Raw genomic sequence first — 23467 nt, 5'->3', positions numbered from 1 at the left:
GTAAAAATATGAGCTTGCTCCCACAGCCTAAAATAAATCTGCATAAGCCTAAGACAAAATCATAGAGTGAACCTGGAAGAAATGGTAGAAAGTAAGTGACGGGAAACAACCCAGATGACATTTAATCTAATCCATATAGAACAGTGATAATCACAACAGGATGAAACTGTTAGGCACCCAAATGTCATTTTTTTTCTGACTTACATGTTCATGGTAACAAAGTATGGAAAACATGAAGAGACTTTTCTATAAATATTTTTACAGATGCAATGCAGAATTTTACCTCCTCCTATCTAGACATTATATCCTCAATATTTTGTCTCATTTCTCCATATTCTTTAAAAGGTTGCATTGCCAGGTTGCTCCATAACTGAACTGAATCCCCAGTCAATGAACATTTAGATTGTTTCCAGCTGTTAGCAATTAGAAAAACTTTGGTGATAAATTGTCATAATGTGTGTGTGTGTGTGTGTGTGTGTGTGTGTATTATTGTGCACAGATATGCTGGGGAGATACGCTGCAGAGGTAGACCCATGTTCAGGCTTTTGATCTATATTGACAAATGACTCACCAGAAAACATGAACCAACTTACATTTCTTCCATCAGTGTATGAGTGTCCACAGCTCATGTACTCACCAATACTGGGTACCATTCCGTTCATCTTTGGCAGTCTGATAATCCAGAAATTGTATCTTGTTTAACTTGAATATTTCTCACTCCAATATTTATTGGCCCGGGTCTTTATTTCTTTTCTTTTGGATTAATTATTATTCTCATTGATTAGAATGTACCCTATGTATCAAAGATAACCTTCTCTAAACTTCATATATTGTGACCATTTTTTCCCAGTACACTTACTTTTATTTCTTTTTTTATTTTTTTTAAATGTTTATTTTTGAGACAGAGAGAGACAGAGCATGAACAGGGGAGGGTCAGAGAGAGAGGGAGACACAGAATCCGAAGCAGGCTCCAGGCTCTGAGCTGTCAGCACAGAGCCCGACGCGGGGCTCGAACTCACAGACCATGAGATCATGACCTGAGCCAAAGTTGGACGCTTAACCGACTGAGCCACCCAGGCGCCCCTCTTTTTTTAAATTCAAATACATCAGAGGTGCCTGGCTGGCTCAGTTGGTAGAGCTTGCAACTCTTAATCTCAGGGTCATGAGTTCAAGCCCCACTTTTAGGTGTAGAAATTGCTCAAAAAAGAAACTTTTTTAAAAAAATGTTTTTAAATCCAGTATTGTTGTTGAGAAAAGAACACGCAGGTTTCAAGTCAAGAGAGCATGCTGAAATAAAATTAAATATGTCAATCATTTTCTTCATAGTGTTCTTCACGTGCTGTTTTATTTCCAAATAGTAACCAACTGTCTAAACACAATATATTGAATGCTTCATCTTTTTCCATTGCCACTTAGATCCTAACTCCTTGCACATGTAGCAACAGCTCTGTGGCTGAGATTCCTGTTCTGTTTCATTCATTCTTATGCTGGCGTCATGCTTCTCTCATAACTTTAAAATACATGTTAACATATATTAATATGGCTATCCTGTCATTTTTTTAATTAGTTGCTATTCTCACTAGTTTAATTTTTTGTATGACTACTGTAATCACTCTGTTGTGTTCCCAATTCAAAAATCCCATTGGAATCGCTTTACACTTATTAAATAGAGGATGCCTACATGTTATCTTTAAAATACAGAGCTTCCCACCCAAATCCATGAGTGTTTCTCCATTTCCATCTTTTAGGTAGCTCAACAGAGTGCTTTGTTCCAGAAAGGTCTTGCACATTACTAGGCAGTTTATAGTTTTTGCTGTTATTGTGGAAAGGATGTTTTCCATCATATTTTCTAACTAGTTATGGCTGGCACCCGATAGAATTTTTATGAGCCTAATAACTCTTTGAAAATTCTTGACAGGAACACACTATTCCACTTTTATCGTCACCAGGTGTTTGCATTTCCAAAGTGACTACTTCTAGACAAGGAGGGGAGCATGCTGTTGTTACTTTCAAACTCCCTCCTTCCTGGATTGTGGGTCAGGTATGGCCAAAAAGATAATATCTGCCCAGCATTCTGTAAATTTTACGTTTTTCCCACATATTACCTCACCTAATTTCACAACGCCCGTCTAAAGCAGATGGGATTCTCTACAGTAATCGAGTTATTAGTCTCATCTTAAAGATGAGGAAACAGAGGTTCAGATCTGACTCACTCTCCTGGAGAGATGGTTTAAAATGCAGATATCTGGGTTCCACCCGGGACCTATTCCTCAAAATCTTAGGGGTGGGTGTGAAACCAGGGAATCTGTTTTTTTTTTTCACTAGCTCCCCCTGGTGGCTACTATGAGACATATAGATCACGGAGTCAAAAGGCTAAAATTGAAAAGTTTCCTCCTCCATCTTAGGCATTTATTCTACCATACCTCAGTGGAAACTTAATAATTGTGAAGGGGTTTTAGCAATTTATGAAGAATCTGGCATTTTTTAAAGTATCTCTTTATATAGGGGATTCTGCAAAAGGCATGCTCTGGTTTGCCACCACAAGCCTGTGTGCAGGCTTCACTTATAATTCAGTCACTTCCTCTCAAAGTCTTAATTAAAAGACGGCTCCCCTGTACTCTGTGGCTAATGCCAAGCTGCCTGGCTACAATGGCTTCCACAGCCTTAGTGAACCTCAGGACGCCTTGGCAGTGGTCCTGCCCCAGTGGCCTAGAATCTGGCAATTCTGTAGCTAATGATGGTTGCCTGGAAAAGTGGCAGAGTGCCCCAAGCACAGATCCCACCCAGGGGACCCCCATTGCCGAGGCATCCTCTTAAAACAGGTAGGCCAGCTCTCGTGCAGGACAACATTGCTGGTGACCCCATCTTGCTAATTAGTGTGTTGAAAAACTCGTGGTGACTCTTTGGGAAATGCCAAAGATTCATCTGCAGAAAATAGGTGTCTCAGAGAAAACCTTCATTTTGGGATGAGTTTAATACGCTTTTCAGAGGCGCCTGGGTGGCTGAGTTGGTTAAGTGTCCAACTTCGGCTCAGGTCATGATCTTATGGTTCATGGGTTTGAGCCCCACGTCAGGCTCTGTGCTGACAGCTCGGAGCTTGGAGCCTGCTTCGGATTTTGTGCCTCTCTCTATGCCTCTCCCCCACTCACATATTCTCTCTTTCTCTCTCTCTCAAAAATAAATAAACATTTCAATTTTTTTTAAATGGTAATAATACACTTTTCAGTTACCCAACCAATATTTATGGAGTTACATGGAAGGTCCATGCTAGACTCTGAGATGTGAGAATAAAGAATACACAACGCTTTATGGCCCACTGAGCAAAAGAGCATGGAAAGAAGCTTAATGTTATTTGGGGGAATCAAGAAAAAATTATGGAAGTGTGTTTATGACTGTGGGAGTTTCCCAGACTGACAAGTGTGGGGAAAGCATTCCAGAATTTCTTTTCCCAGAATTCCAGGGGGAAGAGTCTAAGCAAAGGCATCATGAGTGTTGGATCATTGGAGGGTAAGAAATAAAAGAGAGCTGGAATGGCAAGCCAGGGCCAGACTACAAGGACTTTGTACACTCTTGGAAGGTGTTTGAAGTTTATCTTGGAGCTGTTCAGGAGCCACAGCTGCATGAACTCTGATGGCAGGAAGGAAAACCAGCAGATGAGCCTGGGAGAACCGGATGTGGATCAGGAGGCCACTGACAAGGCTGGGAGTGAGGGACTGCACGGGAACAGCCACAAAAAGGCTAAAGAAGAGTCCCATTCCTGAGGTACCTAGCAGGTGGAATGGGCAGGATGTGGCGACCAAATGAATGCTGTGGAAAGAAAAGCGAAGCCAAGCAGGACTCTGAAATTCCAGGATGTGGACGTCATGGAATCACAGCTCTTTGAAATTCCTTGAAAACCCTTGATGGGAACACACTATTAATGTGAGCCTCCCCAGTCGGTTCCAAAAGCCCTGGAACTAAACAAGCTCTTCCCCCTCCTCCTCCTCCTTCTCTTCCGTCATCAAACAAGTACTGGTGGGGGCAGACCTTTCCGGAACACACACCCCAACCCAGAACCGAGGCAGCTTCATTCCCACAAGCTCTGTTCTCAAAAGTACTGTTATTTCAGAAGCCGTTTGTTCAGTGCTGCCACCTGACATCTGCATAAGTCTTGCTCTACAAAATCATCCTGCTCACGCTCCCTTTTGCTCCTCAAACTTCCAAGAAGAAAATCGAGACTTCGGGAAGCTGTGGCTTGCTCGAGCTCCCCCAGAGTTCCTTCAGAGTGAGTTCACAGTTCCAACCAGTTCTTCTGCCTTCAAAACCAGGGCAGGTACAACCCAAAACAACTACAAACCAAATCCCCTTCATAATACCTAAATACCTAAAGGAGAAAGGAGTAGGACCGGAGATGGGAGACGTATAGCGGATATGTGTTACCCTGTTCCAATGGAACTCTCATTATTGTAGGACATACCTGCAGACCTAACCCCCAAAAGAGCCCTCAGTTCAGAGTCCTAACAGATTCTCGGGAAGGCTGTTTGGTTTTCTGCACAGTCTATATTCTGCAGGAACAACACCTCAGGCTTACGCATCAAGTAAGAGACTTCCCCAGGCAACTTTATTTCAGGGGGGATGGGAGGGAATGAGGGTGGGGAGAGTCTGCAACTCAGCAAACAAGAAGCATTCCTTGCAAAGAAGGGGGTAGAACTGGCTGGGAGAGGCCAGCGTAGATGGGTGAGAAAGGTTTCAAGCCTCATGAAGAGAAATATATACAATGGAAGTTTGCAACCCACCAGGAAGGAATTCACAACCAACTCATATTTAGGAAAATGTATTGTTTATTTCTAGTTTCATACAGTTTTCTAACTTATTTTAACTTGAAGGAAATCTTAGATGCTTCTGAGTTGGTCCCTTAAAAAATGAACATGCGGGGCGCCTGGGTGGCACAGTCGGTTAAGCGTCCGACTTCAGCCAGGTCACGATCTCGCGGTCCGGGAGTTCGAGCCCCGCGTCGGGCTCTGGGCTGATGGCTCAGAGCCTGGAGCCTGTTTCCGAGTCTGTGTCTCCCTCTCTCTCTGCCCCTCCCCCATTCATGCTCTGTCTCTCTCTGTCCCAAAAAATAAATAAACGTTAAAAAAAATTTTTTTTAAATGAACATGCACACTTTGAGGCTTCAACCAGGTCACAAACGCACGTAAGCAGCGCCTGAGAGCAGCCAGTGGAGCTAGGTAAATCACTGTCCCAGACACATTCTTCCAGAAAAGAAGAAGAGCAGGGGATGAGGGTCAGAAAAGTTCAGAGTGGGAAAAGGTCAGTGGCTGATGCTGAAGGTGTCCAGTCAGCAAGCATGATGAGAGTCAGAATCGAGAGTTTTCATTTAAATCTCCCTTTCTTGCAGCCCCCTGGACACAAGACAAGCCATTGTGATGATTACCCCTAGCTATGAACAGCTTAGAAAGAGTTTTGTTTTGTTTTTATTTTACATCCTAATTAGTTAGCATCTAGTGCAACAATGATTTCAGGAGTAGATTCCTTAATGCCCCTTACCCATTTAGCCCATCCCCCCTCCCACAACCCCTCCCATAACCCTCAGTTTGTTCTCCATATTTATGAGTCTCTTCTGTTTTGTCCCCCTCCCTGTTTTTAGATTATTTTTGTTTCTCTTCCCTTATGTTCATCTGTTTTGTCTCTTAAAGTCCTCATACGAGTGAAGTCATATGATTTTTGTCTTTCTCTAACTGACTAATTTCACTTAGCATAATACCCTCCAGTTCCATCCACGTAGTTGCAAATGGCAAGATTTCATTCTTTTTGATTGCCGAGTAATACTCCATTGTATGTAATACTCCATCTTCTTTACCCATTCATCCATTGATGGACATGTGGGCTCTTTCCATGCTTTGGCTATTGATGATAGTGCTGCTATCAACATGGGGGTGCATGTGTCCCTTCGAAACAGCACACTTGTATCCCGTGGATAAATGCGTAGTAGTGCAATTGCTGGGTTGTAGGGTAGATCTATTTTTAGTTTTTTGAAGAACCTCCATACTGTTTTCCAGAGTGGCTGCACCAGCTTGCATTCCCAAGAAAGAGTTTTTATACCCCTTTAGGGTAAACACAATTTGTTCATTTCCAGGTGATAGAGACCTACCGGCTTGCCCCACATCTCACCAAATGAGTCACAAAGTATGGACTTGAACTCAGACATGAGCAGAACTCCTCTGAAGCTTGGATATAAGGCCAAGAGCATGAAACTGTCCTTCTGCTGTCATGCCGGGACAGTGGTTAGCACCCTCCCCCCAGGCATTAATAATCCAGGGGAATGTACCTTTGTTTGATTCTGCTATTAACTAAAAGTTGAGATGGTCTGAAGGTGCATGTTAACTTGTAAATCTTGTCACGTAGACATGCAAATAATTCCTGTTCAGTAGAAAAGAGAACACCCCAGGTTATCTTTTCCATAGGACAACATCCAGTCTCCTAGTGAAGCTAGTCACCTCATGTCAACATTTTGCTTTTTAAGTACCTATAAATGCCAGCTCTTCAAAACGCTCCTTGTACAAGATTTATCATCTTACTAGTTCTCTCATCAATGAGTTAATAAAACTTTGACATATCTTCATCCTATATTTAGCTGAGAGCCATGTTTTTAACTTGCCTAAAATTCTGTTTCCTGCCATGTATATCCTCTAGTGTTTCTTCCTCTGAAACAGCACCTTTAAGGTATCACATCCACACACCTCTTCAGATCTGCCTCATCCTACCTCCTCCAAGAGAGTACGCTCAACATGAGCGATGCAGAGAGCAGGGCATGTGCTGGGAAAGGAACGGAAGCTCCCTCCTGACCTGGAATTTTCACCATTCCAGTCCTTTGGATTCATCGTATATTCATCACATTGACTTCAAAAGACTGCTCTTGGCAGATGAGAACTTCCAGTCCACCACGTATCAGGGGGAGGGACGTTGGATCAGATTCCTAGTGCTGGGCTGGGCTGGCGGTTTGAGCTGGTTTACAGGGAATGGCCAACACTTCCTCATCCACTCGGTGCCAGGAGGTGACTAAATGTCAAGAGGAGAAGGCTCAGAGCCTGCCTGGGTGAAGCTAGCCGACCCTCCAGAGAGCAAACCCCTGACTTAGACTTTATTAGCACCTCTTTCAGCTCACAAAATTAACCACTCCGATCTGCACAGAGGAACACAAGGAAGCAAAGAGTTTAATGGATTTGGAGAAGACAGCCTTCATTTTACATACTTAACAGGTCACTGACAACTTTTCACACTCTACTGAGAGAACCATCTGAGCCCTTAGCAGGTCCTTTGACCCATTCTCTTGAAAGCCTCTCTAAGCTCAGTAAACAACTCTAATAGCTCCAAGAATAGAAGGTGGTCTGGGATTTTAGCCTGACATTGTCTGCCAGGCAGATTTGCTGGCTGCAGGCGCTTCCCAGCATTAGTGTCTTGCCAGAGAGCTTCTAGCCGCGCGCGGCTCTGCACATTTTGAAGGACTTTCTTTTGCCTGAATCACCTCTGGTGCTCCATTCCTATACCGTGTGTTAAGCATCTGTTGCATATACCAGCAACTGTGCTGTGTGTTCTGCAGGATGTGAAGCATGGAGAGTCTGTCCTCAAGGGTCTTCTGATCCAGTGGGAGATACAAGACACAGATCTAAACAGCTATCGTCTGGGGTAGAAAGTGACCAGTAATTCACAAATATCATGAAATTTTGTGCTAGTTAATATGCACTGCGTATACAGTGGAGAGCAGCGCAGACTGGCTCCTGTCGTTACTAAAGGTTCAGGAAAGATCTGTCAAGGAGGGAAGGTAACAATTGTGGAGCACTCACTATGGGCCAGCCTGTGTACCAGGCATTTTCTCATTTAATTTGCTCTCTTTGGGAAGTGATGTTATTCCCATTTTTAACAAATGAGAAAGGAGAGGCTCAGGGATGTTAGGTGGCTTTCCGAAGGTCACTCGGATAGTGAATGGCAGAGACAGGTGTCGAACACAGAACCATCTGACTTAAAAGATCCTGCTCTTTCAACCTCACTACATTTACTATTAGCATTTTGGGGCATGTCTTCCTTCTGTGCTGTTGTGACTGATTTGTTTCCAAATCAGGGAACTTTGTAGGATACAGGATAGCAAGCAATAAGGCATCCACTACTATGTTGAGATACGGACTCACAAAGCCATTTGCAATCTCCACAAGGCGTGATTAATGCTCGGATCTGTCCCTCGGTCTTCCCTAGAATCATCTGCGTGATCCACTCATCTTTCTTCCAATAGAATAGGAGAATAGGAGGGCAGAAAAGAGAGAATAACAGCACCTTCCGGGGGCTCTGCCCCTTTCTTTAGGATTCTTTCTACCAGGGCTGACCAAACACACAGACTAGACAGTCCCTACACAGCAAAGCTGAAAGCCAACACGGCTTCCGCCCAAAATATGCCACCCTCTCTCCTCCCACCACTTTGCCTTAACACAAGGAAATTATTTCAGTTCCTTCTCTTTCATTTTCTCTGGAGAAAAGAACTCTGGATTTCATAGCTTAACAAAGCCTTCAGCAAAAGTGTCTAAATTAGTGAGTCAGGACAGCCCTCCATGCTCACCTATGGGGCCCCATCTCCCCCAGTGCACCCTGGGTAGCAGGTGAACCACCCCTTGCCCCTCCCCAGTGCACCCTGGGCAACTCTTGGCCATTCGTGGGACTCAGCTTAGACATGTCCTCCAGAAAGCCTTCTCTGATGAAGCTCCAGCAGAGAGGGTGCGTGGGGGTGTGTGCACGCACACATCACACACACATGCACACACATGCAGTAGGGCCCCCTGCATGTTCCCACACGCCACCAGCACTCACACACATGCACACATGCATAGTGATACAGTAATACCCCCGCTGTGTGCTCCCACACCCTTCCATGCTACGACATAGCATTTACTACATTGCGCGGTGCCCAGGCTTTGCCACTAAACCCCTCCTCCCCAGGCCCCATGACAAGAGGAACTGTATCTGGTCTTTCCACACCCAACACTGAGCATGGTCTAGGAACCCGATCAACCCTTGAGTGAGAGAAGGACAGACAGAAGGGAAAACTACGCCCAGACTCTCATTGCACAGTCCAAACTCACTGGGCTGGCACTCACACAGGCCTGGTACAAGTCCCTGCAGTCAAAGGTACCCAGAGAGAGAAGGGTGGGGCCTGAGGGAAAGCAGCCTGGAGGGAAACCCCAACAGCGCCCCCATGACAAAGGTCAGTGCCATTGTTTGGGAATATATGCAGGGCCCAAAGGGGCCATGAGGATAACTAGGCATCTGGGCCTCACTCCACAGATGGCTCTGGGCGTGGAGGTCGTGGGAGGCTCCGAGAGGGTCTCCAGAACAGCTGGCCCTGACCTGCATGTACTGGGCTCACCAGAGGCAGGAAATTCCATGTTGTAATGGCTGGATTTGTTCCATTCATTCCTGATCCATGACTAGGTAGTGACTTGGTCATTAAAGAAACCATGTAGGCAGATTTCAGGAACATCTGACTGGGCTCCACGCATGCAGGAAGAGGAAAATATAACAGAACAAAGCTCTGGAAATATGAAAGGAAATAAAAATGTTTGAATGCCCCCTCTTCTGTCAGCATCGGCACCAGGGATGCATGGAACGGGGTTCACTGCTTAAAAACACAATTTGAAAGCTCGTCGCAGTGGCTACAGCCATGTTATCAAGCTGAACCCATGTTGATCTGGGTAGATAAGAAAAATCGTTCCTGGGGTCTAGGGAGGCAGTGCTTTTAAACAAGTGCTTTTCAAAGAATGAGCCATTGAGAAGTACTTAGCATACATGTAGTCCGGGAACCTGAAAACAAATAAAAGTAACAGCATAACAGAATCAGCAACTCTGAGCAGACTGGAGAATCTGGCCAGCCTCTATAGGAGATACAGTGATAAAGGCTGCTATGCAGTCTGTCTGTCTTTCCTATACAGCTAAGGGTAGAAGGAGCCAAAAATCATCTTTCCCTGCATTTGCACATTTTTTGATCAAGTAGGGGGAAAAAAATCACATTCTCCCACATACTTTACTTTCTTTTTCTAAAAAGAGATTAAATGGGGGGGGGGTGGAGGGGGGAGGGGCTGGAATTTAAATTGGCTCTTTTCATTCATCATGAGAATTGTATTACTTTTGCATTGCATGTGTTCAATCTGAGTTGAGTTTCAAGATGAGACTTTATTTCATTTCCAGACATGTACAGAGTAGTGGGTGTCCCTATATCACTTCTCACTTTTGGCCACAATTGCTTGGCAAGGCAGTGAACCGGCTGGGTAAATCAAACTGCCCACTTTTCCCTCTATATGCACCCTTTAGGTATGTGAAAGCAAACCCGTGCAACATCTCCTCTGGCAACTGAGGTTCAAAATCATAATAAATCAGTTGGGCTAACGCACTGGACTATTCAATTTAAAAACAAAACAAACCAGGGGCGCCTGGGTGGCTCAGTGGGTTAAGCGTCCGACTTCAGCTCAGGTCACGATCTCGCGGTCCGTGAGTTCGAGCCCCGCGTCAGGCTCTGGGCTGATGGCTCAGAGCCTGGAGCCTGCTTCTGATTCTGTGTCTCCCTCTCTCTCTGCCCCTCCCCCGTTCATGCTCTGTCTCTCTCTGTCCCCAAAATAAATAAACATTAAAAAAAAATTTTTTTTAAATAAAAACAAAACAAACCAGAAAAACCTTTTTAAAATGAAGGTGAAGCCCTTCTCGTTTCATTATTAGCTTTGCCTTATAGACTCTAAACTATGTCAGTGGGCTACTATTCTGTGCTTTTGTGGCTTAATCAATATTTCAGGGACAGACAGAAGCAGAGAGAGTTCAAACGGAGAAGTTGCTTACACGATTCTGTATCCTGAAAGGTGGCTCCAACAAAAAAAAAAAAAAAGGAAAAAATACCCTGACCAAGAAAGGGTCCAGCATCCTTTTGCTTCAGGATCTTGATATTCCAGGGCCTGATGGGGATCAATGAGTAGCCTACAGAGTGTCCTAGTGGCACAAGTGATATTCATCTCAGTTGAGAAATTTGGACTTGGATGAGCTCATCTGCTCTCACTGCAGGCCAAGGTTGCCTTTCACTTGCAAATCATGCTGTCGGCTTGGTTTAGAATATACATGGGTGAGGCATATGCTTATCCTTGCCTCCCAGGAAGATGTTGGCATGGAGACATGTGAAGCCTCCTGATGGAAGCTCGCATTTATGGACTCTCCTCTTCTCTTCTCCCCTAGTGACTGTGACAGTGGGAGGCAAGCAACATTTGCTCGGACTGTATGACACGGCAGGACAGGTAGGTTTTTGCTGTTTTGATTCATCAAGGGTTTGGGAGTGGGGAGAATGATCCATTTGGCTAGGCACAGGGGGACTAGCAGTACAGATATTACATTTTCTGATCATTCGGGGCAAATTTATGGTCTGTCTAAGTGAAACTAAAGGCACATTCTTCATATCGTAAAAACATTTATAATCACAAAAAAACTAACTCAAAGAAACGTTACTCGAGGTGTTGATAGGCAAGTAACAATTCATTGATGGACGGTTATCAGTAACCAAAATAACACATTTGCCAAGAGTCTCAATTTCTTCCTGCCCATACCGATGCCAGATTCAGGATTAATGAGTCAATTTTATACATATTAGTTTCACTCATTATTTTTTTTTATGCTATACTCTTTGCCTAGCCGTTATTTGAATTGCCTAACGAGCTGTGGAAAGGTCCAAAAAGAGATGGGGGGTGGGTGGGTTGGGGGCGGGAAGCACAGGAGAGAGATTAAGTGCTGGAAAGAAGAAAAACCAGGATCCTGAATGGTTTCCAGAAGTGAGGGTCAACCCCTGCACAACTGGAGGTTGACTCTAAATTCTCTGAGATTCTTGAAATATTCTCACTCTGTCAGAGATGCCTTCAGGTTGGAGAATGTAACCAACCAATTATGTAAGGCCATAGACTAGAAAGAACCCTCAACACTGATTCAGTCAGCACATGCCCTACTTAGATGAAAATGCCACCTTACCTTTCTTTCCTCACACCCCACACTCCACTCTGAAAGGCTTCTAATGTTATAAATTCATGGGTTGGAGGCAAAGTGGTTAAGCAATTGATGGCCGTGGCCCAATTTCTTTCATAGAGCTCTTGTTACCATTGGGTCATTTATTTAGGTCAAAATCAGCGGGTTGTTCAGTCTGTCCAAATTCATACATCTTAAGTCCTTTGGAGTGAACGTTGACCAGGCTCTTTCCCACTGTGAATTTCCTGCTAATTGTTCTTTGTAGTTATGCATTTGTCTGGGCCTTTTTCCCACAATTATCTGGAGATATGTCTTTTTGCTCAACTTGAAAACTCTCCACTAGGAAAACTAAGAATAAATGGAATTCTCTTTGGGATTTCTGTGTGCATTTGCAAGGACCACGTATAAATGTCTGTGGGACACCAGAGGCTGATGCTGGGCAGGCCCGGGCAGTGGGGAACTGGAAAACCTTGCACCAGACTCAGGACTCCTAAGAGTGTCCAGTTTCCCTTTGTTTGCAGATGGCTGTTGTAGCCAGCTACTCTCAGGAACTGGGTGGGGAAAGAGACTTCTCACCTCAATATCAAGACACTCAACTAGGAAAGGATGCTCCAAATGCCCAAATGGGAAAATTGGTTTGGCTCCTCTAGTCAAAGTACAAGGGTCTCCGGACACCTCCTGCTTAACTGTGCCTCCACCAGAAAGCCTCCTGGCAATAGAGGTACACTGCTGTTTGGACTGGATTTGCCTACTTTCGTTCAGTCATAGAGTCATTAGGCTGTCCCCATTCATCGGAAACTCACAGCCTGATAGAGAGAGGAGTTTACACCCTTCACTCCCGTAGTCAGAGTTTATGAATATAATCTAGTTTGAAAAGTTCCGTGCAGCAAGGATTATTGCCTGACTCTGAAGCCTCTTGCCTTCTGAAAAGCTCCCTGTGTCCCCACACTCCCCTCTTCTATAGCAACCCCTGACAATTGTTAGCTTCTGTGCATTCACTGTCCCCGGAGCAACCTCCCCAGGCCTCTGTTTAATTTCAAATCCAATAAAACTGTTTAAAAGCGCCTATAGAGTTTAATTATTCTTTCCCACTGCTGTCCTTTTTAGAAAAAAATTTTAAATAACACGAGTATAGGAGTTGAAGCTCTAAGGCAGTATAGAAATATCTTTAAACTCCAAATTGAAGGAAGTAGAATGATCCAAACCTCCGACAGAGGTGAAGTGATGGGCACTGATAAAATATCACAAGTGGGTTGTAGATACTTCTTCAACTTAACTTTGACTCTAATGCTTTCCATCAGTTCCTTTGAAAGCTCAAAGGTGGACAAGGTTCACAGAGGAGCGTGCAGCATGGGGAAAAGGAGTCAGGACACATCTTAAAGTTCCTTCTAGGCCTAAAATTCTATGATTAGGACTTTTAATAGACGACTTCAAGAAGGCCTAAAAGATCTGGAGTAATTAAGCTAAATGATGGGAGGCTAGACTCAAGGGAGACCTCCCAGCAGTAGAGCAGTGTTAAATATTGGAGTGTGTTACACTAAAGGGTGACGTGCAATTCATTTTGCAGGATAATGGTGGTTTTCAAACTTGAGCAGACGTCAGAATAACCTGTGAACCCTGTTAAAACCCAGCCCCTGAGCCCCACTTTCAGAATTTCTGATTCTACGGGTCTGGAATGGAGCCCAAAAATTTGCACGTCTAACAGATTTCCTGGTGCTGCTGCTGCTGGTCGGAACACCATATTGTCAGAATCACTGTTCCGGAACCTTGCCACTCAAAGTGCAGCCCACCCACGGGCAGCATCGGCATCACCAGGAAGCTTGTTAGAAATGCAGATTCTCGGGGCGCCTGGGTGGCGCAGTCGGTTAAGCGTCCGACTTCAGCCAGGTCGCGATCTCACGGTCCGGGAGTTCGAGCCCCACGTCAGGCTCTGGGCGGATGGCTCAGAGCCTGGAGCCTGTTTCCGATTCTGTGTCTCCCTCTCTCTCTGCCCCTCCCCCATTCATGCTCTGTCTCTCTCTGTCCCAAAAATAAATAAACGTTGAAAAAAAAAATTAAAAAAAAAAAAAAAAGAAATGCAGATTCTCAGGCCCCATCCCCCAGCCTACTGAATCTGAAAATTCATCTTAAGAAGATCCCCACATGATCCGTATGCAATAAAAATTTGAGAAACACGACTCTGGAAGTCTTTGGTGGTCGAAGCATGGCTCCTCACCCTTCAGAGGCTGCAGCAGAAAACAACCCTAACCTGAGTGGATTCCCATGGTCCTACAACTCTGCCAGTAAGGCTTTGTAACAGCTTTAACTTACAAGCATGATCCCCAAATTTCCATTCCCAGCCTCAGGCAGGATAATCCATCATCCTGAGTTATATTCTAGCAAATGTCGCTGAGGTCACATGCTCAAGGAACATTTAACTAATTCAAACATACTCATATGGCCAGAGTTACTAAGAAGAAAGAGAGGTGATCTCACAACCAACTGATTCATTCCCGAACCGCACAAAAGGAAATAAGTCTCTGAAACCAACTATAGAGTTCTGTCTTGCTGTGAATCATTCGATTTTCCTACATGAGTAAACCAAGGAGTAGTGTCCCTCCTCTGTGCCTTGAGCTCACTGTGGGTCAGCGTTGATGAAAACAACCTCAAGAGGCACAGGTTCTGAACGGAAAAGTGATAGGAACTCAGTACTTCTGCCTTCAAAGTCAGCCCAAGACAAAAACGGTCACACCCGGCTCCGTCCACATTGCTATGTCCAGTCTGCCCCGGACACCACTGCAGCCCCACCAGGCCCTCTTCGGACGTGCTCCTGGCCCTTCACGAGCCTGCCAAGCATTCGCCACGGACGGTCTATAATGAAGCCACGTGCATACACGGCCAGCACATGGCGGCTGCTATTAAAATTAGCTCCCGCCCCGAATCCCTGAAGCAAACAAATATTGGGACTTCAAGTGGAATCCTTTGAAAACAGAGAGTTCCTCTATTAGGTGGAATCCCAAACGCGAAGTGAGGCAACGTGAGGGATTGTTCGCAGGCTGACTCTGCAGGTTACCCCCTAGCTGACGCTGGAGAGGCAAGAAGGCCAGGCCCATAAAGCCAAACCTATCTAGGTCTCGCCAGGTCGTGCTGCACGGCCCATCTTTGGCTCAGATCTTTGGCTCAGCTACAAAGAATCCCAGAGCCAACTTTTCCATGACGTACTTGCAGGCCAGTCCGTTTCGAGTGCGTCATTAGAGACTAAGGGGACGACGAGGGTGCCGGGGTGGGGACGCTGCGGCAAAGCCTGGGCATTTGCCAGCTGAGGAACGCCAAACCGGTGTGTCCCGGGTCATGGCTCAGAGCCAGGCGTCTTCCCACCCTGCTGCCGGCCACATAGAGTGGAACCAGCCACCGCAGTGAGGCATCTTGCCTCCCGCTCTCGGTGGGCACACGAGCCATGTGGGTGAAGGTCTGCTCAGATTGTGGCCTCTCAGACCCAACTCCAGGATAGACATATCTCAAAGGCAGCACTTCCAGGGAGGAATGAGGATCTCCTGGTGTCGGGAGCCCCGTTTCTCAGCAGGGTGAACCCCCAGGTTCTCTGCACACAGGCCCCACACGATGCAGTGCTATTTGTCAGCAAGCACAGGATGACGCGGAGAAACCACAGCCCCCAGCAGCTCAGCTGTCACCCGTGACCGTGGAAGTGTGGGAACAGAAAGGCCATCAGCCACACCCCTCCCTCAGCTGAGACTACACACTGCTTGTCTTCACCTGCCCAGATTTCTGAAGCCCCTCGGCCCCCAAGGGCTTAAAGAGGCAAGTGGCCAGGCAGGGAGGCAAGTACAGCTGGGGTCCATTAATGGCAACCCAGGGTCCCCTTGGAAGGACACGAGCCTTCCCTTTTGCTATCGGCTGACCCAGTGGGGCCATCAAGAGCACAGAACCTGGCATCCTCCATGGAAAGTTTGCCTAAAACAAACTCTAGGCTTTGCCTAAAGCCTCAACACAAATGTTTTTCCTCAATAAGCAACCCAACCTTCTTGCTCACGTGCATCTTAACGTGGTTTTAGAAGTGTGCAATTTGGAGGATGTGAAAGAAGTTTGCTCACGTGACAAGTTATTGGTAAAAGTAGCCTTAGGACACAAACTTATTTCTTCTCAAATTATAAAAAAAATAGAGCCGTAGAGACATCGATTCAGAAGTGCAATCGGAGTATGCAAGCACTTGGGTCTCTTTACTACTCAGTTTAGAAAAAGTTAATTTCAGGTTCAGCCCCGGGAGCCAATGAGGGTAGGGACACTACAGCCGTTGTTGACAAGACGGACTCTTGACCACCAAAGAACTTAATACATCCAAGACACTGCTGTAAGCGGTCTACACATACTAACACGTTTTATTCTCAAACAACCCTATGGAGCAAGCACCTCATTTTATAGGTGACCTCATTTTACAGGCGAAGAAACTGAGGCAGAGAGAACTTACCCAGCGTCACAGAGTAGTCACAGGCAGTACTGGGATTGGAACCCAAAGAATGCGTCCCCCTAGCCCATGCTCCTAAGTACTATGCTACACTCCCACCCTCCGGATGTTACCCACATTTCCCAAACCAAGCCTGACAGATAGGAGTGTACTTGATGGGAGAATCTGAAAATGAGACATGTGCTAAAATCTGGGATAAATGTCACTAAGCCCAGTAGGACTTTGAAGCCGAATTCTACATCCAATTTAATGTGGGTGTGGGCTGCGGTGGGGTTAGGGGAGACTCAGTGCAACTCTCCTGTCCCTCAACATGTGGTCCCTGGCCCAGCGACATCGGCGTCACCTGGAAGCTTGTCAGAAATAAATCGGTGGCCTTCGCCCCAGACCTGCTGCTGCATGAGAAGCTGCACATTAACACGACTCGAGTGTGCCTAAGGTCTGAGGAGGACTGGTCAAATAATTTCACTTTGCTCCCCACCTGGGCCATCATGCCGTGGCTCTTCCAGACACATGTGGAGGGTGTTTGGCCATCTGATGAGGCTGTCCGTGAACTGTAGTTTCTTAATAGTTGCCCAATCCAAGAGCACCAGATCTGCCTTCAAACCGGTCTCCCGCCTTTGGGGTAAAGTTGGTGGAAAGTACTCAAGAGCCCACCTTGCCCCAAATCCTTCCCTATCCCCTGAGACCCCCAGCCAGCCAGCCAGCCTCCTTGCCCATTTTAGCCCTCCAGAGCCCCACTCAAGTCGCAAGTTTAGAGTAACACCTTGTCTCCTCAAGAAGCCTTCAAGACTGGTCGTCCATTCTCAGCTTCGACATGAGAATGGGGGGCGTGAAATACCAGCTAGACCATCGATCCATTTCCCAGAGCCCCTTCCCATCATCCCAACATGTGGTCATCCAACCCAGGCTCAGAATGTGCCCTGTTGAGAAAAACTCATCAGCTGATACAAATTCAAATCCCCCAGCCTCCCAGCACCCAGCCCTCCATCTCACGAGGACACTTGCCTTTATCAATGCTGAACCCCTCAGCCACATTTCATCGCCACAGCCTGTGGCAAATGGGGGCCGACGGGAGTCCTGCCAATCCAGGTGTGAACCTCCTTCAAAGGTGTGTTTGCTCTGTAGCCCTGATTAAATCACTCAATCTGTCTAGAGTTTCACTTCTTAAACCACAAAATCAGCCGAGAGGGAAGGAATGATAAGCTGCAGTTCTGAAACTTGAGCTGCAAGAGCGTCACCCGGACGATTTGTTGCACCACATACGGTGCAGGCGATCCCCAGGGCCTTGGCTTCGGGAGGGCTGGGGAAGGCCTGAGAATGTGCGTTGCTCACAAGCTCCCAGGCCAAGGCTGCTGGTCAGGGGCCACACTTTGGGAGCCACTGCACTGACTGATCTCTAAAACCTCTTGCAGCCCTCATCTGTGTTTCTCCAATTCAGTTAACTAAATACTCTCTGGTATTCTGTTATCACAGAGCTAACCAAGAGCAAGAGAAATGTCACCTGTCTCACTTCCAAATAAATTGAGTAGACATAGACTCTGAAGCAAACTCCAGGCTCTGAGCGGTCAGCGCAGAGCCTGATGTGGGGCTCGAACTCATGACCGGTGAGATCATGACCTGAGCCAAAGTCGATGCTCAACCAACTAAGCCACCCTGGCACCCCAGAGTTACACAGCTGGACTAAGCTTTCCGCAGGAGAGATATCCAGAACACAGAGCAAGATAAAGCCCACTAAAGGCAAAGGTCAGAAGTCACTCAGCTGAGAGCCTTGGCTACCCTGCCAGGAGGGTAAATGATCAAAAACACACAAACTCCTCTCCCATGCCCACCCACAGTCCCACAGGCAAACCCTGGTCTTCCTAATTTTTCCAGAATGTAAGCAGAATTCCTTTGATGGCTTCTGGGTAAAAAATCAGATAAACATGATCCTTTCAGACCACCAGTTATTTGTTCCTACCTGATCCAGTAGTGACCCTTCTGAACATGCAATTTTGTCGGTTGGCGTTGAGGGTTTAAATATACAGTGTCTGCTGCCATCTGCTGGTAATTTCTAGCAAGTGCAGGCCATGAAATCCTATATCCGAAGGTCCAACATTTCTTAGATTCCTAGGTCAAGATATATATGCGTATTAAGATATCCAGATAACTGAATTTTCAAAAAAAAAATGCTTAATCTGCTGCTTAAAATTCTGAGCTGAAACAAATAATGGGGTCACAATGAAGAGCTGGAGCTGGATTCGGGCTAAAGAGCCCATCCCAGTGTTTAATAGCTCTGAGACGTTCGTTCACTACTGAACTTCTCTGAACTTACGTTCCTCTTCTCTGAAATATGAATGTTGATGCTGCCATGTCTCCGGTGCTAGTGAGGATTCAAGACACGTAAGTGCCTGAAACAATGCCTGGCCCTTCGTAATAAGCCCTTGATCCATCCTCAGTGACGAAGATAAAGATAATGCAAATCATTTGTTCTCAACTCCATGCCAGTTCCAACCAATTATATCCGAATGCCCAGCTACCCAGGCCCACTCTCCACAAATAGTGATTTAATTGGTCCCGGAGTGTGGGGAGAGAGGCAGCAGGGTGTCAGAATGGTCTTAAGCTCCCCAGGTGATTCTAAAGAAAACCCTGCAATAAATGCCCCACAGAAAAGCCATGTGTTCGTTGGCAATTCACTGCGGAGAACCTGGTGTCATCCAGTCAACAGCATTTATGGAATGTTCGCTGTGGACAGAGTAGAAGTAGGGCATGAGGAAAAAACAAAAACAAAAACAAAAGCCAGGATGGTCCCTGCTCCATTTATCACAATCCAGATGGGAAGATGAAGTGGCAAAGGGCAGGTGGGGTATCATGAGCACTGTAGATTGTGGCCTGGGAAGGAGAGTTCTTAGCTTGTCAGCCTCACAGCTCCCCTCTAACAGAAAGCCCCAGAGAGAAAGGAAAGCAGTGCAGAGACCAGGGGCAAGAAGTTTTGGTTACAGGGCTCGTTGGGTAAAGAGAAGGGGAGAGTGAAAAGAAATGAGCTGTCCACTTTCCCACTGCCCTTTCACCCCCGCCCCCCCCCCACCATCACCACCACCACATACACGCACACACACGCACGGGCACAATTCAGCTGCTATGCAGCCAGTAGGCCGGGCCCAGCTGTCCACTGTGACCAGTGTTTATTCAGCAATGCACCCAGCTCCTACTTATTTGCTTTAATAGAAAAGTGATAAATGAGCCATGATCCGTGATTTTTTTACATTCTTTTAGTTTATTTTCTAGGACTTGGATTTTTCGGCATCCTTGCCATCTTATGCTGCATTTTGTTTGGGTAACTAAAAAGCTTTGCTTAGGAGCGGCGGGGTGGCTCAATCGGTTAAGCGTCCGACTTCGGTTCACATTAGGATCTCGAGGTTCATGAGTTCGAGCCCCACATCGGGCTCTGTGCTGACAGCTCAGAACCTGGAGCCTGTTTCAGATTCTGTGTCTCCCTCTCTCTCTCTGACCCTCCCCTGCTCACACTCTCTTTCTCACGCTCCCTCAAAAATGAATAAACATTATATATATATGTATACACACACATATAATCAAAGGATACAACAATATGAACTATGTAATCAATTTATCTTTTTTAAAATGAACACATGTCTGTTACATATGTAAATAAATATAAAATATTCAAAAGGATACGGTTAAACCATGGCTTCCTCTAGGAAGAGAGGAAAAACTATTAGAGAGTACATATTTGAATTGCAACGAGCATATATGAGTCTAATAATGTTTTTTCATGTTAAGAAGAGGAGTCAGGACCCTAGTAAATGAATCGCTATGTTGCACATGCCTATGTGTATGTGGTAAGTGTGAACATACAGATTTGGTTGCCCTATGTATGTACGTAGTGTGCATATATATATGAACCATCCATGGTGTGTATGACAAGTATGTCATATTGTGGTGTGTGCAGATATGTATGTATACATAGTGTATACTTATGTAATATCAAGTATACACACACATAAAATTACTTTTGGCTTATGTGTTACTAAATTCTACGAAAATATAAACGTTATATTGAAATAGCGGATTTACCTCGGAACCTCCTAGAACATTTCACATACGGTGAAAGTTACTTGCTGACACTTTCCCAAAGGTGAGATGTTCCAATGTTTTACTTTGTCTTTATCTTCTTCTGCTCTGACAGCATATACATAAACAACCTACGTAAGCCAGAACTCTCCAACCAGAACATATTCTGGTTTGAAACCTGAGGAAAGAAGAATCAATCTGGTATTTTATTATTTAGGCCACGCTGTGGCCTCTAGGTAGACTTCACAGGAAACCCCGAATTCTGAACTCTCAACCCTCACCCAATATATTTCTACAAAAGTGTGCCATCTGATTTGGCAGCAACTCTTTGCTTTACATTTACAGCTAGCTTATTCTAAATTAAATTTGCATGGAATTTTAAAAAATTGTGTAAGAAGAGAACTGCTGTGCCTTAGCCGATTGCGCACTAATTTAAATCCACATTCAATACAACACAACTCCATTCAATACAGCACAATGCAACGGGGAACTGTAATAATCCTTATTGAATTACATACATTAAATGGGTGAACTTTATAGTATGTAAATTATCTCACTAAAGCTCCTTAAAAAATTGCTTCCTAAGTTTTTCCTAAATGGAAGATATTTATGGGGCACCTGAGTGGCTCAGTCAGTTAAGCATCTAACTCTTGATTTGGCTCAGGTCATGATCTCACAGTTTGTGAGTTTGAACCCGTGTCAGGCTCTGTCCTGACAGCATGGAGCCTGCTTGGGATTCTCTCTCTCCTTCTCGCTCTTCTCTCCTTCTCTCTCTCTATCCTTCTCTCATCCCCCGCTGGTGCACACGCACATGAGCGTGTGCATTCTCTCCCTCACAAAATAAATAAATAAATTTTAATTTTGAAACTGTGTGTGTGGGGGGGTGCTATTTACAATCTCTATACACAGCAAAAAGGTGTTTTTCTGACTGATGGCTCCTTTATTTCTAGCAATGCCTATAGGGAACCACCAGATCCCAGGGCGGGAGCAGGAGCAGGTCACGGGGAGCTGTGGTGGAATCTTGCCCTGAACACTCAAGCACGTAGGGCCCGCCTTCCCGAGTCTGTACAAACTCTTTGCTCTACCTGCAGGAGGACTACAACCAGCTGAGGCCGCTCTCCTACCCCAACACAGATGTGTTTTTGATCTGCTTCTCTGTCGTAAATCCTGCCTCTTACCACAACGTCCAGGAGGAATGGGTCCCGGAGCTGAAGGACTGCATGCCTCACGTGCCTTACGTCCTCATAGGGACCCAGGTTAGAGGCGGGTGATGGCAAGGTGTGGTGGGCAGGGCAGGAGGGCAGCAAAAAAGGAAAGACCAGGCTTCTCTGGAACAGCCTATTTCCCCAACACTAGGGAAGAGTGTGTCTGATGTATCAACCCCATAAGTAGCCGTGCCTAAGACCTGCATGATTATTTAGCTCGTGGTCGAAAGAACAATAGAGCTATTTACACGAAGAGGAGGTTTTGATGTGATCTTTAAAAATTAATCCCTCTGCTCTTTATTTTTAAGTAACAAAGTACTTTTTGAAGTAGACACCCTTCTCCAGTCCTGAGCCAGAGGAACGAGGTGCAGACGTCAATCGCGCTAATTACCTAATCTTTTTTTTTTTTATATCTGAAATCTACAATTGTTTGAAAGTCACAGAATAGGTATGGATGTCAAAGTGACCCCAAAAGTCCAAATGGGCACATTACTCCAGGAGCTCCATAACGCCACTGGAGAAAGACAGAAATTCACTCTTCTCTGTTCCCTTTAAACCTCTTGGTCTTTTGGATCTTAGGAAAGAAGTTAAAAACAGATGTATTAGATAAACAAACCTGTGGCTGTAAAGGGCCTTAAAATGTTTTGAAAGCTAATAAAGTTCTATAATTTGAATTACCAACAGGAAGCCAATTGCACAAATGTGTTCAAGATTGTTCCTACTTCTTATAATTTTGAAAGGATTTTGTTCTTTGCTAAATTACTATCCAAAGACACAGAAATGTAATAATATGGAAGGGTTTTATTATTATCTGTTTCATATGTTCCTGTTTTCTATTTCTCCTTTTATATTCTGACTGAAAAGAGAAATTTTTAAAAATAGTAAAAGCATTTCCTAGAGAAGATATGGACAGAAGATTAACACATCCAAAAATCAGAGTATAGTTAATGCTTCTACTCTGAAAGAGAATTGTTTAAAAGCAGGCTTTTACCCTAATTCCAGATGATGATGTTTGACCATACTGACAGAGCCCAGGTCCCTGCTGCCAAAATATGGGACAGGACATAAACCTCTCTGTGCGATTTGCGCCTCTTTTATAACTGGTGGCACTACATTGGACAATCAAGACCAAAAAAGAGGGGCACGAGGGTGGCTCAGTCGGTTTAGCATCCACCTCTTGGTTTTGGCTCAGGTCGTGGTCAGATCGAGCCCCACACAGGGCTCTGTGCTGACAGCACGGAGCCTGATGGGGATTCCCTCTCTCTGCCCTTCTCTACCCCTTCCCCACGAGCATGTACTCTCTCTCAAAATAAATTTTAAAAATTTTTTTTAAATAAATAAATAGACCAAAAAGAAAAAAACCCACAGATCGCTAAAGCAGAGCAATGTGCTTATAAATGGTACTCTAATGTATAAATATTTCAGTTTTTCTTTAAAAGTCACATTTACACCCATTCATGTGTGCATAGGTTCACATACACATTGAGATCTTTTTAAGTTTATTTATTTATTTATTTTGAGAGAGAGAGAGACAGAGAGGGAGTGGGGGAGGAGCAGAGAGAGAATCCCAAGCAGGTTCCACACTATCAGTGCAGAGCCCGAGGTGGGGCTCGAACTCAGAAACCGTGAGATCACAACCTGAGCCAAAGTCACATGCTTAGCCAACCGAGCCACCCGACACCCCAACACAGGGAGATTGTAAAGCAACTAAAATATT

At 45.2% G+C, this 23467-nt stretch overlaps 1 protein-coding gene across 1 annotated transcript in view; it reads left to right on the top strand.

Annotated features, from left to right (window-relative positions):
* Nucleotides 1–23467, top strand: part of RHOJ (ras homolog family member J) — an 84721-nt gene that overhangs the window by 49623 nt on the left and 11631 nt on the right. The window contains exons 2-3 of the mRNA XM_047079544.1: nt 11242–11300; nt 21637–21801. Coding sequence (XP_046935500.1) covers nt 11242–11300; nt 21637–21801 — 224 coding nt within the window. The remainder of the gene's footprint in view (nt 1–11241; nt 11301–21636; nt 21802–23467) is intronic.

The sequence above is a fragment of the Lynx rufus genome, unplaced genomic scaffold (genome assembly GCF_022079265.1).
Source record: "Lynx rufus isolate CCGP_SWC_20201006 ecotype Redwood Valley unplaced genomic scaffold, mLynRuf1.p SCAF_17, whole genome shotgun sequence".
Classification (NCBI taxonomy): domain Eukaryota; kingdom Metazoa; phylum Chordata; class Mammalia; order Carnivora; family Felidae; genus Lynx; species Lynx rufus.
The sequence above is the reverse complement of the archived record's forward strand: the minus strand, read 5'-3'. Positions and strand labels throughout refer to the sequence as shown.